Below are 18,843 nucleotides of genomic sequence, written 5' to 3' on the forward strand. Positions count from 1 at the left end.
ATTTCTGAAGGGCAGGAAATTGACCTTTTTTCCCCTTTGTTCTGACTGAAACTATTTGACTACATGTTAAAAACAGAGAACCAGAAAATGCAGCTTCTCTTTTCTGCACCAAAGAAACTGAGGTTTTTTTTTTCCTTGCTAGCTTAGCTTCCTTAATCTCCTGCCACGATTTTGACACAGATCGTTGTAAAAAGCCAACAGGACCAAGCTTCTCTTTTCTTGAATGTCCAAGCTCGAAGAAGCTACCCTGGTTCCATCTCTGCCTATCAACAAATGGTTCTGAAAAGAGAGGCGATTTGTCCAGGAGACAAGGCAGCTAGCTTAGCCTGTAAGAAGCTATGCAAGGGGGACGGGGGGCAATCTATATGGGATGTTTCCTAAGTGCCTTGTGGAGCCCATCAGGTCAAAGAGAATTGGGGAAAATATGTGATAATGTTAAAAGGGCCAATCCACTTTGCAATGGGAGAAGAGTCTGTTAATATTGGAGAGGGGGCAGAGTCCATATTTTGCCTTTCTGGAGGGAGGTGATGTCATCCCTGGAGCGGTTAAACAGTTTTAGAGGGAAGTGTTTCTGTACAAAGTACATGTTAAGAATGCAATTGCTTCCTTGGTTAGGCTCCCAGCTTGGAGGGGACGGAGGAGGGTTGTGCAATTGCATCTGTTGTTTGTGGTGAAATTCACACGGGGCCCACCAAGTTCCATATCCACGCATAGAGCACAGCAGCTATTGTGGATCTTTTCTCTTTGGTCATTACGGTCGAGGAGAGCAGGATGGGGGACTCAAGCCCAACTCAGGCACGCAAAAGAGATAAGCCCATGGACCCTAGGCAATTCTTCTCCAACCCCCGACCCTCAGTCTGGGGGATTTCCGTGTCCAATTGTGATTCCCCTTGGCGTACCTCTCCTCCAGTCCTTCGGGTCCTTCAACCACACTATGCCTCTAGCAGCAACCATATTCTTGGTCCTTGGGAGTTGCTCAGCCTTGTGCTGTCCCACCCCTTTAGCATTATTCAAAAATAAGTGCCCTGGAGCACAGACTGCCCTGAGGTTTCCCCATCTCTTCCATCTTCAGGGGCTGATTTGGGTTCTTTTTTCCTCAAAGACAGCTTCTTCTCTTTCTTTAGCTTGGCTTCCTCTTTGGTTTGTTCTTTCTGCTTCTTCTTCTCCCGCTCCTTTTCGTGCTTCACCTGCTCCTTCTGCAACTTCTTCTCCCGCTCTTTCTGCAGCTTCTGCTTCTCTTTGTCTATCTTCTCTTGCTTCTCCCATTCTTTTTCTTTTGGCTTTTCCGCTTTGCTGCTGCTGTTCTTAGGATCACCTAAGGGTTTTTTGTTTCCAGTAGGGGAGGGCAGGGCAGCGTGAAGACCTTCAGATACCACCACCTGGTTCTGGGCAGCAGCAGGGACCTGGGAAGGTGAAGGAGACTCAGCCAGGGTACTTATGGAATGAGCTGGGGAGAAGGAGGGACCGCTGATGCTGCCTAGGGCAACCCTGTGCTTTAGCCCTGTGAGTCTCAGGAGGCTGGTGCTGGCAGTCAGGGGAGGGTTCATACGGTAGCACTCCTCGTGGATGGCTTGTGAGCCATGGAGTCGGTGGGAGGGCTTGTGCTGGAGCTCCCCCCGAGTTTCCCGCCATTTCTTTAGCTGGGTGGTATTCTCTTGCTCGATGAGGGCTTCAGTAACTGGAAGATTAATCACCTGAATCAGAAGGAAGAAAGAAACAGGAGAAGGAACAATAACTACATGTGGCATCTTTTGATCCATCTTCCTTTCTACAGCTGAGGACTTTGTCATGAAGTACATGCAAGCCAGGAGCAGATCTCATTCAAAATCCTAGTCAGTAGAACCAGATCCTCTGCTTTTATATATAAAGCAATAGACTTATATACTATTTCAAAGTGCTTTACAGCACAGTCTTAAGCAGTTTACAAAATCAGCATATTGCCCCCAGCAATACACACACATATACACAACCCATCATATACACTGCCCATCACAGCATTAAAGTCAGGAAAAGCCTTCTAAATATTTTTATTACATAATTAAAGAAAAGGTAAGGATATTCTCATCAGCCAATTTCAAATTACTGTATAAATGTGATATTCAGAAAGTATTAAGCATCCCAACTAAGTTTCTGAATTTAAAATCCATTAATACATTAAAAACATGACTATTTCAGCAGGCTTGAGGATCTCAGGGAAATTGAGAGTTGTGTGATGATGTAATGGTATGTGGGATGACCTTGGGAGAAGAGATGCTACCCAAGGAATGGTCAGGTAAGGTAGCCTGCAGCATGGCTGGCTCAGGGATTCTGGGAGTTGAAGTCCACTGTTTGTAAAGTTGCCATAGTTGCTCATCCCTGGTTCACATTATATTTGAAAACTGTGTTTCATTACCTGGCCAAAAATCATTGGGGCAGCAATATAAGTAAAGAAAAAAGTTGGGATTCGTACCTTGTTGGACCAAGTATTCCTCTTGCATGGTCTGAACAGGGAGATTTCGCAATTTCTCCATTGTCTCATACATGCCTTGACAAGACCGCAACTTGTCCACCGAGCCCAGGGTGTTCTGGAGTAGCACTAAGCCCGCTCGGAAAATTATCTTCACTCCTGCAAGAAGATAAAGAGGAGGAAGAAAGGATCAAATCAAAGAAAAAGGGGAAAGAAAGTTGGAATAGAGGCCCAACAATATGGTCACAAATGCAAGATTTGATGCAGTTGAAGGAACCAAAGTCCATTAAAGGAGAAATGTCATAAGGTTTTAAAACAATTCTAGCTGAATTTGGCTCTCAAATCCAGCACCCCATTTTATACACTGTGCAACCAATCAGGGGCCTCTGGGTGTTTGTGAAGGTGCATATTGCCAGCTACTAGGAAAATGTACCACCTATCCCTGGCTCTAATCTGCATTTTATTGTTCACTGAATGAGTAATCACCATTACCTTGTAGAACAAAGAGGATTCTATTATAAGCTCCTGTGCAGAGAATCATTTGGCCTATCCTGAATGTTTTGCTATAATCACATTTTTTATTTAATAATCCCAGGTTGTAGCACAAAGAGTCACTTGGTTGAGGAGGGCTTGATTGAATAAATAAGAATAAAATAAATACTGGAGCTGTTATTCCAAGCATTCTTGTGAAGAGAAGCCTTGTGGAATACAATGGAATTCCAAGTTACAATGCACCAGTCCGCACTGAGACAGACAAAATCATTTTTTTCAATACCATGCATAATTCAAAAACATCTGACTCATCAGCTTAGTTCTCCTGGTAAAGAGATTGAATGATCCCCAGTACCATTTCGTGAATAATTATGTTAGACTAGATTTGACATCATAGAATTCTTTTCTCTTTCCACCCATATTTTTTTGTGTGTTATCAGTCATTGAGACTGCCAAGATGCTGGCCGGGACTATTTAAATAATGGTTGAGGGAGGTTTTCCTCCATCCAGCGAATTAAAAGCATTTCAGGGGGAAAAAAAAATCAGACATTGCAGAATCACTGTGGGTTTTTTCCCTTCCTGATGGAATCTGTGTAAGGGAAGAAGCAGTTATGCAGCATTTGACAGAAAGCCAAAAGAGAATTAAAGGTCACAGCTCACCTTCGCAGAAAAACATATCCCACACGCGTAACACGGAACACCAAGGCAAGGTCCGGGAAAAGATGCACATAAACCACTCAGTCATATACAAGATGGGGTCAATCTTGTATCTCTTCAGGTGACGATAGGCAATGGGAGATGCTTGTCGGAGAAGTGCAAAGAAGATCTCCCCATCTAACTGGATTGCCTCCTGAACAAGAAGTACAGATGGGATCTGGAGTGAATTCAGGGACTCTAGACATGATAGCCTGTATTCCCTCGCCAATGCTTTTATCTTTTTCTCTGAGGCCTAGATAGGGTTTATAACCTCTGTGAGCAGCAAAGAAAGTTGGGGAAATGAGACGCAGAACTGAATAGTACATTGCACCAAACTATTGTTTGCTTAACTACTATTTGTTGAACATAGCACAACTGGCTGGGTCCAGACACCAGACTAAGCCTTAAAGCATGTTTCATATGACATTCTAAACCAAAGTCAAATAAAATTTATGATGGGTCATCCTGCTACCTGAAGGCCAAAAAATATGTAAGACTGAAGTGGTTGCAACCGTTCAAGGTTTCTGTAGGCAAAAATTGTGTTGCTCCTTTCAATTCAATGAATTAAGAAACCAGATTGACCTGAGGGGTGGACAGGGCTCAGCTTTGCTCATCATCAGACACCTGCCAGAAGTCCGCCTACTCATGACAGATAACTCATGATTTAACTCAGTCTTAAGTTCAGTCAGAGAATATGAAATTTCAAGTTGACCCAGAGGAGGGGAAGTGAGAAGAGGTTGGAGAAGAAACCTGCCAAAAAACCAACTGAGATGAGGTGGCCCAATAGAAAAACCATTGCCTTTCTTTACAAGAAGTACATATTCTAGCTGTGGAAAGCCAAAGGTTTGCAGGTAGTGTCTGCTGGGAATTCCTTAAGACATCCAAATCCGGCCCACATCCTGGAAACTGTAAGGATCCAGCCCACATCACTTTGGCGTGGCCCATACCATCCTGGTGGGTGTGCGCTCACACAGGCCCAGTTCTACATCACTGCATGCAGAGCAACTAAAATAGCCTGTGGGACTACAGTAAAAAAAATAGTTCAACCTTGTGAGATCTTTTTTTTTCCCGTGAGAAGTTGGAATGTCTGAACTATTTTTTTTACCGTAGTCCCACAGGCTACTTTAGTTGCTCTGTACGTGGCGGCGGCAAAGGGAGCTGGAAAGGTTAGTGAAGGGATGTGGCTGCCCTGGGTGGCGGGGATGAGGGTTTAAGGAAGGAAGGAAGGTTATAATGAGAGAGAGTGAGGGTATAAAGTAAATTCTGCCTTAGCACTTGGCCACCAGCAGCCCTGCTGCCTTTCGCCATCCCCTTGTCCCCTCCTCCTGACCTCTCCTGGTGGTCTCCCATTGTATCACTTAGGATGCTTTGATTACAAAGCCAGGTCTCCTCGTAAGGAGATGAAGTGGGTGTCAGGCCTGCAGAGGTTCCTTTAAGAATCTTTGGCCTGCCACACTTTCTTATAATTTCCTATGTGTTTCATTAGTGTAGTAGTTGGGAGGGGGGAATAAAAAAGAGTAGGATTATGGAATGTATTGTTGTGATTTTTCCTAGAAGCTCGTCATCTTTTGTCTCCGCACCTCGACACCTGACCGGAAGCAGAGGGGTGTAGATGCCAGTGTGGAAGATGATGATTGGAACATGTGATGAATTATGGGGTGTGGGGATAGATATGAACTTTCAACTGGGTGAACCCACAGGGTGTACATTAGAGTTGAAATTTCATAGCATAATGCCAACATGCCTGTATTATTAAATTGGAACTTTAAGGATGATTCTGTTCTGGACTCTGATTTACTTTTGCATGGTATTTGGAACGCTGACATTGGGCCTCCCTCTGACCCACAGACTTTGCCCTCCCGTGCACACTATGAGCAACCTGGCCAAGGAGAGTGAGCACAGCAGCAGTGGGAGCTGGCCACGGCCACCCTGGGCCCCCACAGTCAACCACAATCCTGATGCGGCCCTCAATGAAATTGAGTTTGACACCCCTGCCTTAAGACCACAACATCTATTTTCAAAACTGCTCTGCAGCTGCACAATTCTGAAAAAGGATGAGCTCCTTTAAGGAGCTGCAAAGAGGTGCTATTTTTTGGTCTTCAGATCCAATGCTCTACTGAATATTTTTCAAACTCTGGGCCTCCCATTCTTTTCCAGGAAGTTTCATCCTCCAGCACAATATATTTTTCTACTAGAGACAATGCTATGTCTTCCTTAAATCATACCAAGAACCACCATCATTTCTGTACATTAATAAGGAAATTCCATCTGTTTCAGCCAGATTGGAAACCTACAGGCCGAATCAGGTACCCTTCCATTCATAATTCCCCCAATACTCTTTAAGATTCCACTGCCAAGATTCAGCAACCAATGAATATTTTTCATCAGTGCAACCTATTTTTTAAACCAACAAGGTGTAAAATCAAAGCAGGTTTGTTAAACTTCCAGCAACCCTAATACCGGTAGTCCTCAACATACGATCACAACAGAACCCAACATTTCTGTTGCTAAGTGATTCATTTGTGAAATGAATGTTGCCCCATTTTACAACTTTTTTTTTTTAAACATTTTTTTATTATTTTAATTAAACAAAAACACAAAAAAAAAATTCATTACATCTTGTAGAAAGCATGTCGATTGGTTACAAATAAATTCCGTGCGTTACTACCACAATCATTATTTATACTTCCTTCATATTGAATTGTACATTTTAAATCAAAAATCTTTATGTATTTTACTATCAATGTACCACCATTCTCATTTAACTAGAATTATTTAAACGTGCTGAAATCATTTGTATTTAAAGACACAACCACCTACTGGCATTCTTTAGCTATTCCTATTAACCTCCAATAATTACCCTTTTATAACATAAATATCATTAAACATCCATTGACACTTCCTTATTATTATTGTAGTTATCTAAAGAAAAAGGAAAAATTTTTTGTAACCATTTATATCACATCTCTTCTCCTCCGACCCAAGAAAAATTACATCTTTATGATAAAATCTAAACAAAAGTTTGTTAGTAAAGTTTATAAGTACCCAAGATAAATTACATCTTTATAACAAAATCTAAGCAAAAATGTATTAGTAAAATTGATAAATCTTTTTCCCAGGTCTCGATTTACAATTTATATCCAATTTGTTTTTACTAATTAAGATTATTATTTCATTATTATCATGAGTTATTAACGAATAAACATTTTAAAGAAAACATTCTAAAAGTGTCTACAAAATCCTTATTAATCACCAAAGATTAGCTAAATTTTGAATTATCAACCTTCATTATCAACCTGTGTCTTTCCAGTAAGAAAACAATCTTATCTCTTTAGCCAGTTGTTGCGTCAATTCTCTTATGAGCTTCTTTATAAAGTTTTTAAAAACTTCTCTCTGCACTTTTTTGCTTAAAAGATCTCTCATATAGTCTCGTTGCCCTTGAGCTGGTATTAAGATTAACATATCTTTGATTATCAAATGTCTTTCTAAAACAGTTTCTCTTCTTAATTCCATCAAGTCCATATCTTGACAGGAGGGGTAGAGCTCCAAATCATCAAGTATATAATAATAATCAGGTTCATTTTTCCATGTTCCCTTCTTTCCACTTTCACTCATAGGTGCTCCATTATTAGGTTCATCTGTTATCTTATCTTTATCTTCTATGTCTTCACTCTCTTAATTTTTGAGGCTCCAGTCCCTTCATCTTTTATTGTGCCAAACAATAGCCTATCCAACTTCCTATCAAATCTCTCAAATCCTTCCAATATATTTAAAATTCCATCCAAAAAATCCTGGTAACTTAGGGTTTCTTCTTCTGTATATAAATACATATTTCCCAGAAGAGAAGAAAAAGTTTTAAATCCCCTGCCACTCTCGCCTTCAATGTCTCTTTTATATATGAAAATATTTTTGTTTTAGATTTGCTTAAACATAAGATTCTTTTAATTTTTCAAAAAGGTGAGGGTTCTATCTTTTCTTTTCTTTCCCTTCCCTTGTCCAAAATATTCCACAAAGACACCTGCAAGGGAATAGTCCGTGTCCTTGAGTCGTTATCAGTCTCTACAGATAAGCTGCAAACCCTCTAGTTACCACGTCAACAGAATCCAAGAAAATAGAGCAAAAGATACATTGTTAAAAAAAAAAAACCCAAGTTCTGGCTTCCGAATGGCAGATTCAACTTTCTCTTATTTGTATCAAACTTAAGGAAAACAAAAATCTCTAAGTGTCTTTAATAAAATTTAATAAACAGTAAGAGGAAGGATTATTAAAGTAAAAAAAAGTTTTAAATCAACCCCCAAAATTTTTTTTTCTTTGGGCAATCATTCTCAAAGGAAAAATCTCACCAGCTGGACTCACTTTCACTGCCTTCTTCCGGAGCCGTCTCTGACTTTGTCAGCCTGGGGGCTGTCTGTTTACCGCCGGCTTGGAGAACTTCCCTTGGGTCGATCAGGGACTTTGCGGTGTCCCTGAGACCAGCAAGGATTTGTCTCCCTGTCACCATCTCTTGGGGACGGTTTAGGTCCATACGGACCGTGTAGCAGGTAAAAGAATCAACGGCGGTCTCAGACGTACAAGACCGCACATTGTGTCATCGCGACGTCTGGCTCTCTTACCACATTTTACAACCTTTCTTGACACAGTTTTTACACGAATCACTGCAGTTGTTGAATTAGTAACACAATTAGTGAATCTGGCTTCCCCACTGACTTTGCTTGTCAGAAGGTTGCAAAAGGGGTTCACGTGACCCCAGGACATGCAACCATCATAAATATGAGCCAGTTGCCAAGCATCTGAATTTTGATCATTGAAGCTGCAATGTTCATAAGTATGAAAAATGGTCACAAGTCACTTTTTTCAGTGCTATATATTTACTTATTTGTATACATCTATTTTGGCTGTTTTAAAAAATCCACCCTTTAAAAAATAACTATTATACTAACTGTTTTCCTTCTGCTGACACCTGGGTTACTAACTCCTTGATTTCCTAGATCTTCAACATTTTAACAAGAAAGGGAACCCCTAGTGCCCATCCTTACATTGGAAGTTTCTGTGCCAGTGGTGGGTTCTGGATCCCGTTGCAACTGGTACGGTGCAACGGGGCCTGGTGTCTACCACATGAATGCACGCAGCATGCATGCACACACACGCAAGCGTACTTATCACCCGCGATGCTCCAGCTGCTCAGCGGAGCATCGTGCAGGCGCCGTACGCTCTGTGCACGTGCTCGGAAGCCCCGAAGAGCTCAAATACCGGTAAAGAGCGTGGGTGTGCAGGCGACGGGACGGTAGTCAGTGCTCCCGGCAGGCACTTGTACGCCAGTACCGGGGCGTACTAGTCGTAACCCACCACTGTTCTGTGCCCACGTAATCCTCAACCTATAACTGTAATGGAGCCAGAATTTCCCATTGTAGGTTATGATGGCCGTAAGTTGAGGCATCCACATGACCAACCCAATTTTACAACACTTTTTACAGCGGTTGTTAAGCAAATGCCCCGCACTTGTTAAATAAACACCATGATCAGTAAGCAAACCCATTGGCTGTTTGGTTTTTTTGCCAGAAACCATAGTAAATTGTAATCATGTCTCTGCAGGACCCTGCAAATGGTCATATATGCAGACCAGTTGCACTCAATAGGTAATCATATGAATGCAAGGGGAGGGAGTGGGAGGGCACAGACATCAGAACTTCAAATATGGGTTGTAAGTTCCTTTTTTGGGTGGGGTCGATCAAACCTTTAAACAGTTGCTAAGCGACCAATTGTTAAACAAGGACTACTTGTAGTACAAAAGGTATTCCCAGTGAGGAATTCTAAAGTGCTTTTCTCTATGGGAATGCAGTTAAAGTTACCAATCCAGCACTGTAGTATCCAGGAAGATATTTCTCACAGATTTGCACCAGGCACCAGAAAGCTTGCTATGGAGAAAGACCAAGGAATCATTAGCCCAGATAATTCCAGCAGCCATATTTGGGTGCATAGCAGACAAGCAGTCTAGCAAACTCCCAGGTCTCCGGTTCCGGCTCCCGAGAGCGACGGGCGCGTTCCGCTCGCCCTGTGCGCTCCTGGTGGGCTCCTCCTTGATTGGGGGGGGGGGGGGCGGCACTGGGTGCCTTGTAGGGGCGCCCAGCCAAGGGGGCGGCTAGCTGGGGGTCCCCGGTGTTGGCGGCGGCCACGGGGGGGGGGGGGGCTCCTGGCATTGCCCTAGGCGCCAGGAGGCGAAAGGGGGTGCGTGGGAGCTCTCTGCTTCCGCGCGCTTTCGCAACGGGGCTGCCGGACGAATCTAGCACTTTGAAGGCTGCAGCTGCGAGGTGGTGAGATGGAACCCCCCCCCCCCCCCCACTACCTTCTTTGACTGTTTGGTGAAGGATTGACAGCGTTCTAAAAAACTTTCAATCGGCTTTTGGGAAGTGTGACTGGAGGGAGGGGGATTTCCCCCCCCTCCTTGGATGGGCGGCTTTGGATTGCTCTCTGCCCCTGGAGGAGAGGGGGGAGAGTTTTAAAATGAAATCACACTCATAGCAAGCAAGCAGGTGAATACCCTGTTGCAATTGTGAAAGAGAAGTGATGATCTGTTCCTTTTGAAAACTTTTGAAAACTTTCAGTTTGCTGCCTTTTGATCCCGTGCTGGCAAGGCAAGACGGCACACTTCCATTGTCTTTATGCTCTTTGAGATTTGACTCCACCCACAGAAATTGCTGGCATTTTGTCTTTGTCTCCGTGACACCCAGAAATATCTCTTGAAATACTGTACCTTGGACTTGGACTGATGGATTTTATTGTCTGGATTTGAACTATAGAAAAGGTCTCTACTATTGTCTGGACTCCCTGCCTCGTGATCCCTCTCGGCTACCCTCTGCTCATTACTGCCATTCTACTTTGTGGACACAGACACCGCTGAGTTCTTCTTCATTAAGATGGCACCGAAAAGACCCCCACCTGGGAAACCAGGCTTTGCTGGCTCTGCCCCAACATCTTCAACGTCCAGCCCCAATGGACAACAGACATTAACATCTTTATTACAAGCAGTCTAGCAAACTCCCAGTTAAAACTTTCTAGTTACTTGAAGTAAGCCAGCAAATTCAATTCAGGGGCCTTAGCCCTTTCCCAAACCTGGGGCTTCCAGGTTTCTTCAATGACACAGAAGTAACACATCAGAGCTGGTAGCAAAGCCACGGGAGAACAACCTCACAACTGAAGAGACCCAGCTCCCATCAGGGCTTCCAGTTAGTGTAATGGTTATGTTTTAACCTCACACATGCATGATGCTGCATGAAAACATGGTTGCCAAAGCTCTGGACCCAGCTTCTGGAACTGGTAAAGTCCCTGGCAGTTCAAAAGGATAGAGGTTGACATGTAGCAGAGCAGGATGCCTGGTGTAAAAAAGACTTCCAAAGTGCAATGACTATTATATACATCAGTGGTCCCCAACCTTTGCGGCTTGGTGGCCTGGGAGAGGAACCGGGCCACATGAGTGGTGGGCTGGCATGCACGTAGCTCTTCTCACGAGAGAAGAGAAGCCTTTGGGGTGAGGTTTCGCGCTGCTTCAGACTTCTCCGCACCAAAAGACGGGAGGCCTGAAGCAGTGCAAGATCGCTCCCCCAAAGCTTTTTGTCCATATGCAAAAGCTTTTGTCGTGGAGAAGCCTTTGGGGACGCAGTCTCGTGCAGGCTGCCCGACACTCCAAAAGCGGATTGGATGTCCTGCACAGGCAGCCTCGGTAAGTCAGCAGGGTATGCTCATCCCACTAAGCCTCTGCTGCTCACCGCTCCACTTTTGGAGGATCAGGAGCAGGCAGCTTGGCGCCCTAGCTGGGGTGGGAGGGGGGAGGAGGAGAATAGGGCGTTGGTTCTTACCTGATACGCCCCTTCTCCGGGCAGGTGGAGACAGCGGTCATGCACGGGTTAACTCAGTCAGTAAGCAATAGAACTGAGTCTACCAAAGTGATGTCATCGTCTCTGTGGAGCATGCTCCCGCTTTTCGTGACGAAGGAGATAAGTAGACTGCTGTGCTGTGAACAATCGCTCTCCGTTTGGTGACTACACAACATGCTCCCAGATCCTCCCTGCGAGGTAGGCCAGAACCCTAAGGGTGGGGATGTCCGCTGTCTCCACCGGCCCGGAGAAGGGGCGTATCAGGTAAGAACGAACACCCCATTCTCCCAAGTTGGTGGAGACAGCGGTCATGCATGGGACGTACCAAAGCTAGTGTGTCCCCGGGAGGGCATGAGACTGGCCTAGGAGCTGGAAGAAGGAAGAACGTGTTGAAGGACACGCCGTCCAAAGGTAGCATCTGCCAATGCATATCGATCCACCTTGTAATGTTTAATGAATGAATTAGGGGTGGACCAAGTAGCTGCCCTGCATATTTCTTCCACTGAGGCCTGCTGTGCCCACGCCGCTGACGTGGCTGCGCTTCGTGTGGAGTGAGCCGTAATGTTAGGCGGAGGAGTGAGATGATGCGTGATGTAGGCTTGAGCAATGGCCGACCTAATCCACCGGCCAATCATGAAAGGGGAAGCTTTCAGCCCTTTGTTGGTAGGATGGAAGGATACAAAGAGGGCTTCGGTACGTCTGAAGGCTGCCGTCATGGCTATGTACATCTTAAGAGCCCGCCTGACGTCCAGCTTGTGCCATTTGTGCTCCAGCCTGTGAGATGGGGCAGGGCAGAAGTTTGGGAGAGTGATATCTAGGGAGCGATGGAATGCTGAATTGACCTTCGGGACAAATGTGGGATCGATGTGGAGAACCACTCGGTCCGTGTGGAATACACATAAGTCAGAACGGATGGAAAGGGCCGCCAGTTCTAAGACCCTCCGTGCAGAGGTTATGGCCACCAGAAAGACTGTCTTAAGTGTGAGGTGGTGTAAGGTTGCCAACCTGAGAGGTTCGAAGGGCGGGTCAGTAAGGAAGTCCAGGACTTTGGTCAGATCCCAGGAGGGAAAGCGATGAACGACCGGAGGGCAGAGATTGGATGCCCCTTTAATGAATCTGCGGACGTGAGGGTGCAGAGAGATGGGCTCATCCCGGTGAAGTGAAAGAACAGAAGAGAGAGCCGACACCTGTCGTTGTAAGGTGTTCGGTGAAAGCCCCTTATTAAGGCCTTGTAAAAAATCGAGAAGTGGGGCCACTGAAGCCTTCAGGGGGTCTATCCCTCGGGCGTTGCACCAAGCCACGAAGGTCTGCCAAGTAGATTCGTAAATTCTATTAGTAGCCGGGTGGCGGGAGGCCTGAATGGTATTGATTACAGTCTCGGAAAGATTGTCCGCCCTCAGGACCGCCCACTCAGCCTCCAAGCGGTTAGGCATAGCCAGTGCAGGTCGGGGTGGTGGAGGGAGCCCTGGTGGAGGAGGGACGGAATCATTGGTAGAGGCCACTGAGGCTCCACAGACAGATTGATTAGGTCTGCATACCATGGGCGGCGTGGCCAATTGGGAGCAATCAGGATGAGCTCAGCCTCTTCCTCTATCACCTTCCGAATTACCCTCTCAATCAGGGGGAAGGGAGGGAATGCGTACAGGAGACCGTGAGGCCACCTGCACCGTAGGGCGTCTGTCCCTTCCGCACCTGGTGTCGTGTATTGAGTCAGGTATCTGGGCAGCTGGTGGTTGGACGCAGCTGCGAAGAGATCCAGGGTTGGAGTCCCATACCTGGACGACAGTTGCAGAAAGATGTGGCGATTCAGGCTCCACTCTGCCGGGCCGATCTTTGCGCGGCTTAGCCAGTCGGCTGTGGTGTTGTCCGACCCCGAGATGTGCTCGGCTCAAAGAGAAAGAAGGTTGGCTTCCGCCCAAGTCCCTAGGTGGAATGCACACTCCATGAGAGACACAGCTCGTCCCGTCCCCCCCCCCCCCCCCGGCGATTGACATGCGCCTTGGCCATCGTGTTGTCCGTTCGGATCAGCACGTGGGTGTCGTGAAGGGAGTTTTGGAAATGGAGGAGGGCCAGATGGATGGCCTTTAACTCTAGCCAATTCATACTGTGGGACAGGTCAGAATTGGTCCAAAGTCCCTGGGCCACCTGATGTTCCAGGTGCACTCCCCAACCTGTTAGATGCACGTCCGTCGTGACCACGAGACGCGGGGGTTCCCTGAAGAGAGATCCCTGAGCTATGGCCGGGGAGACCCACCAGTCCAGAGAGAAAAGAACCTCTGGTGTCAGGGTGACTTTCACTAGGGAACAGCTGCTGTTGGTCTTCTGGAATGGCAGAAGAAACCACTGGAGCCAGCGGCTGTGAAGCCGTGCTCAAGGGATGATGGAGAAGCAGGAGACCATCTTCCCCAGCAGTTGAGACAGCTGGAGAAGAGGGACCCTTTGCCTCCGTCGTACCTCCCTGGCTAACTCCCTGAGACTGCTCTGGCGATCCTGAGAGAGGAAGACTTTCCCCTGAGAGGAGTCTATGAGGGCTCCCAGGTGTACCAGGCGAGACGTGGGGGTGAAGTGACTTTTCTCCCGATTTATGGAGAACCCCACACCTTGAAACACCTGAAGGGTGTCCTGGAGATCCCTGAGTGCCTGGGGGTGAGATCTGGACAACAAAAGGATGTCGTCCAGGTAACAGAATATCCGGATGGGCATAGCCCGCAGATGGGCGGCTACGACTGAAAGCACCTTCGTGAAGACCCTCGGGGCTGAGGACAGCCCGAAGGGAAGGGCCCGATATTGGAAGTGGTGACCCGCATAAACGAAGCGGAGGAACCGCCTGTGCCGCCTGTGAATGGGGACCTGGAGGTAAGCCTCTGTGAAGTCCACAGATGTTAGGAGATCGTGTTTGCAAACACTCTCCAGAATTGACAGGAGAGAGTGCATTTTGAATCTCCTGTACCTGATGAATTGATTCAGAAATTTTAGATCGAGGATGGCCCTCCAGCCCCCCGAAGACTTCGGCACGATAAAGAGACGAAGTAAAAACCCCGCCCTTCCTGGCCTGGAGGCACAGGTTGAATGGCCCGAATGTGGAGCAGATGGAGAACGGCCTGCTCTACCAGGAGCCTTTTTTGAGGGTCCCCGGGGGCTGGGCACGTGACAAAGTGGTTCGGAGGGCTGGATCGCAAATCCAGGAGAAGGCCGAATCTGATTGTGGACCTGACCCATGCGTCGTTGGTGATGTTGTCCCAACGATCTGCAAAGGCAGCTAGACGTCCCCCTATGGGGAGATCTTCCAGGCAGTCACTTCTGCCTCTTAAAGGAACGATTGGAATTGTCCCTGAAGGGCTTCCTGGGCTGGAACCTCTGGTTGTTCCTCCCTGATCTACTGGAGAAGGAGGGGGTCTGTCTAGGAGGGGCCTGTCGTTGCGGACGGGAGGTGGAAGCTTGGAGTTTTCTCAGCCACAGGAGAGCAGAGCAGCTAAAGAATGAAGAGGAGGTGTCAGCCCTAACCGACCAAGCTGAGGCCTGGTGGCCTTTGACCACAGTCTGTTCGATACTCTTGCCCTGAGGCCGCAGTGTTTCCTCAGGAGCTGCCAAGGCCACGTTGGGAGAGGACAGAGCAATGATAGGTAAGTCAATAGAAGGTACCTCCAAAGCCTTGGCGAGGTCATGAGACACATTATACAGGCGTTTATCCGAGGCATTGGGGAGGGGGCGGTACCTGGAGATGCCCATTGATTTTGGACAACGTCCAAGAAGAAGCGTGGTGATGGGATCACCTCCTTTTCCACCGTAGGCTGGGTGAAGAGTGGGTCAGTGGTGTCAGCCTTGTCTGCTTCCGCAGTCTGATCCGTCTTAGGAGAAGGAATGCCTGTGATCTTCCTGGCCTTAAAAAGGAGAGAGCGAAAGACAGCAGGTTTAAACAAACCGACAAAGGGAGGTGGATCGGGGGGAAGACCCTCATCCTCAGATAGATCTGAGTCTCTTGCCGGGCGATCCTCTCCCCCGAAGACCGACTGCTGGTTGGAGGTGCCGGGTAAGTCGTTCGACGAAGAAGCCGAGAGATCACCATCCCTGCGCCTGGAGCTGGAGGAAGAAGCAGACCTGCGAGAAGCAGAGCGATTAGAAGACCTGTGTTTAAGGCCAGCCGCAATCCCACATTCAATGGCCTCAGAGATCATATCAGCCATGCCTGGTGAATAGGAGTGGCGACGGCGGGGATGGGGAGAAATATCTTCCTGTTAGAGGGGATCCTCATCAGGGGTAATGCTCCTGCCACAATCTGAATCATCCCCACTGTCGTCCAAGGCCTCTGTGCCCCTGGCCTCCTCAGGCTGCAGAATTGAGGCAGCAGGAGAGAAGTCCTCCTCCGAGTCAGATGATAGAACAGGAGCGGTGTCAGGGGAAGATTTCACCCTGAACTAAATGAGGTCTTAGATCGCGGCGTTTCCAAACAGCATTATCTTTAAGGTGCGAAAAAAAGAAACAAGAATCCCGGAAAACATATTCTAATTAAAAACAAGCTTTAATACAAAAATAAGAAAATAAAGAAATAAAACAAATCTATCTAATTGTTACATTTTGGCAGAAAACAGTTTGTCTACCAGCTTCCTGGCAGACGGACAAAGATCAAAAGGGGGAAGAGAAGTCTGGAATGTGTGAAGTAAAAAACATGTTAAGCATGCGCAATAAATCATTGTCAGATAAGGCTTATGACCTGCGCAGTAACTCTTTCAGTTCAGCTATTCAGTTCAGACTAGCAAACAATTTAACGCAGTGACAAGCGGGGCTAGAGTGGGTAGGCCTTTGGGCCTGGAAAAGGCGAGGCTCAGTGTGCTTGGTCTTTGATCTGGCCTTCTTAGCCGAAGCCTGAGGGGCCCTATCATCCTCCCGGGGGTGGTGGTTCCTCAGCGCCCCCTTGGTCAGGCCTTGGATCCCTGGGAGGGGGCTGGATAGCATCCCCTGGGGCAGGCCTGCGCTTGCGGCCCTTAGAAGCAGGAGGCTCGGTGGCAGGGGCAGGAGTCACAGGGACTGGAGGCAGCTGAGAGCCAGGATTAGGAGAGGACGCCATAGCCAGTACTCACAGTTGGTGTCCAAAATGGCCGCCGAACACTTTCGTGCCCAAACAAAATGGCCGCTGAGGCTGCAAAGCCTATGGGCCGGCACCACGAGGTAGCCGAGGCCGCGCTGATAGTGTGGGTGGGTTAGGCCCTGCGGCAAGGCTGTGGGGCCAAGGGCGAAGCCGTGGAGGACAGCTGGGGCGAGAACGACGATCAAGGCGAAGCGGTGGCAGAAACGGAGCCTCCCAGCATCGAAACGGCTCCACGCGGATTTTCGGGCGCCCTGCGGCGATCGGAGGCTTCTGGCAGCGGCAGTCAGCACAGCAGAAAGGGGATCAGAGGCTGAGAATCCCTCGTTGGAGAGCCTCTTCTGGCTCCTTCCGAAGGCGCTGCTGCCTGGGGAGCCTTAGTAGCCTGAAGGCAAAGCAAGGCAGGCCTCGCCAAAGCGAGGCAATCCTCTCCAGCCGCAGAGGCTGTTGAGAGTGCTGAGAACTTCAGCAGGAGCCCAATGGAGACGAACAATTTAGAAGTATTTTGTAGAGAAGTCCAATTAAGTTCAAATTCGAATTAAAATGATCAAATATTTAAGTTTTGTAGAGGAGAAGCGATTAGCACAGCCAGTTCTGATCGAACTGAGTCTAGAAAAGCGGGAGCATGCTCCACAGAGACGGTGACATCACTTTGGTAGACTCAGTTCTAGTGGTTACTGACTGAGTTAACCCATGCATGACCGCTGTCTCCACCAACTTGGGAGAACTGGTCCACACAAGCAGTGGGCCAGTGCACACCAGTGGTGGGATTCAAATTTTTTTACTACTGGTTCTGTAGGCGTGGCTTGGTGGGTGTGGCTTGGTGGACATGGCAGGGGAAGGATACTGTAAAACCTCAATTTCCTCCCCACTCCAGGGAAAGGTTACTGCAAAATCCCCATTTCCTCCCGATCAGCTGGGACTCGGGAGGCAGAGAATAGATGGGGGCGGGGCCAGTCAAAGGTGGTATTTACCGGTTCTCTGAACTACTCAGAATTTCTGCTACCAGTTCTCCAGAACTGGTCAGAACCTGCTGAATATAACCTCTGGTGCACACGCAGCTCCACTCACACAAAAGAGAAACGCTCATGCGAGTGGAGTTGTGTGTGCGCATGGCCCATCTCTCATGCGGCCTAGTTCCAAATAGTAGTGGGCCATGCCCTGGAGACCCCGATATACTTGCCACAACCTGATGAAATATTCTGCAAATATAGGTAAAACTAGGAAATATCGTTCTTTCCCAGAGAAAATATGCTTTCTAAACTGGCAACTGCAGTGCAGATGAAGCAGCTCACCTCCGCGGGCATATGCATCAGCAAAACTGCAGCTACAGGCGCTTGTGCTTGGCAGTAACCTTCTTCTGGCCGGTAGATGGTATAGGCTTTTAGGATGCGATAGAGGTCCTGCTGCCTGTGACAGAGAAGGATAAGGAATGGAAAATTTAATCTAGATTATTGGACTCTATTGGAGCTCCCTGTTCACAAGACCAAACTCTAGGAATGACCGTTGGCTTACCTGAATGGTCGTTCTCGGGGAGCTGCAGGAGAGTCCAAGGAAGGGTTAACACAGCCTATCTGCCCAAGGACTGAGTTGATTTTTCCCCTGGTCACGCCTCCTTAGGTTCAGTTTTAAAAACGAGGTCTTGTCCGTTGAAGCACGCTCTTAGGTCACTTAAGTTTACGAAACAGTCTTGGTTTTCATCAACCCTGGGAGGGTCTTGGACTCTCCCGTAGCGCCCCGAGAACGACCGTTCAGGTAAGCCAACGGTCATTCTCCAGTACGCTGCTTGGAGAGTCCAAGGAAGGGACATACCCAAGCTATTGTGTCCCAGGGCAGGGAGTGTCACTACTGTCCGGAGCCTCTATAACTTTTTGCAAAACTCTTTGTCCAAGAGAGGCTTCGGCGGCGGCAAAGGAATCAATTTTGTAGTTTCTAATGAAAGCTGTGGGAGAAGCCCACGTAGCAGCCCTGCAAATGTCAATGATAGACGCCTGGGTCGCCCAGGCCGCAGTTGTGGCCGCGCTTCTTGTGGAGTGGGCCGTCACCCGAGCCGGAACAGTCTTGCCCTGCTGCTCATAGGCCATCTTAATGCAGGCCCTCAGCCAGCGCCCAATGGTCGATGAAGAGACCTTGCGACCCAACGATCCTGGTTGAAACGACACAAAGAAAGATTCAGAATGTCTGAGGTTTTTAGTCCGTTTCATGTAGAGACGAACAGCTCGCTGCATGTCCAACTTGTGCCAAATGCGCTCTTT

General features: G+C 47.6%; 1 protein-coding gene across 1 annotated transcript in view; it reads right to left on the minus strand.

Moving 5' to 3' along the window:
• The window catches only part of LOC309400508 (TBC1 domain family member 10B-like), a 52,376-nt gene that overhangs the window by 14,145 nt on the left and 19,388 nt on the right, over positions 1-18,843 (minus strand). Inside the window, 6 exon segments of the mRNA XM_081969042.1 lie at positions 900-1,694; positions 2,450-2,455; positions 2,457-2,605; positions 3,599-3,788; positions 9,484-9,549; positions 17,884-17,998. Of these exon segments, the coding sequence (XP_081825168.1) occupies positions 1,011-1,694; positions 2,450-2,455; positions 2,457-2,605; positions 3,599-3,788; positions 9,484-9,549; positions 17,884-17,998 (1,210 nt within the window). The 3' untranslated portion in view covers positions 900-1,010.

This window comes from Natrix helvetica (genome assembly GCF_964273705.1).
Source record: "Natrix helvetica genome assembly, chromosome: W".
Classification (NCBI taxonomy): domain Eukaryota; kingdom Metazoa; phylum Chordata; class Lepidosauria; order Squamata; family Natricidae; genus Natrix; species Natrix helvetica.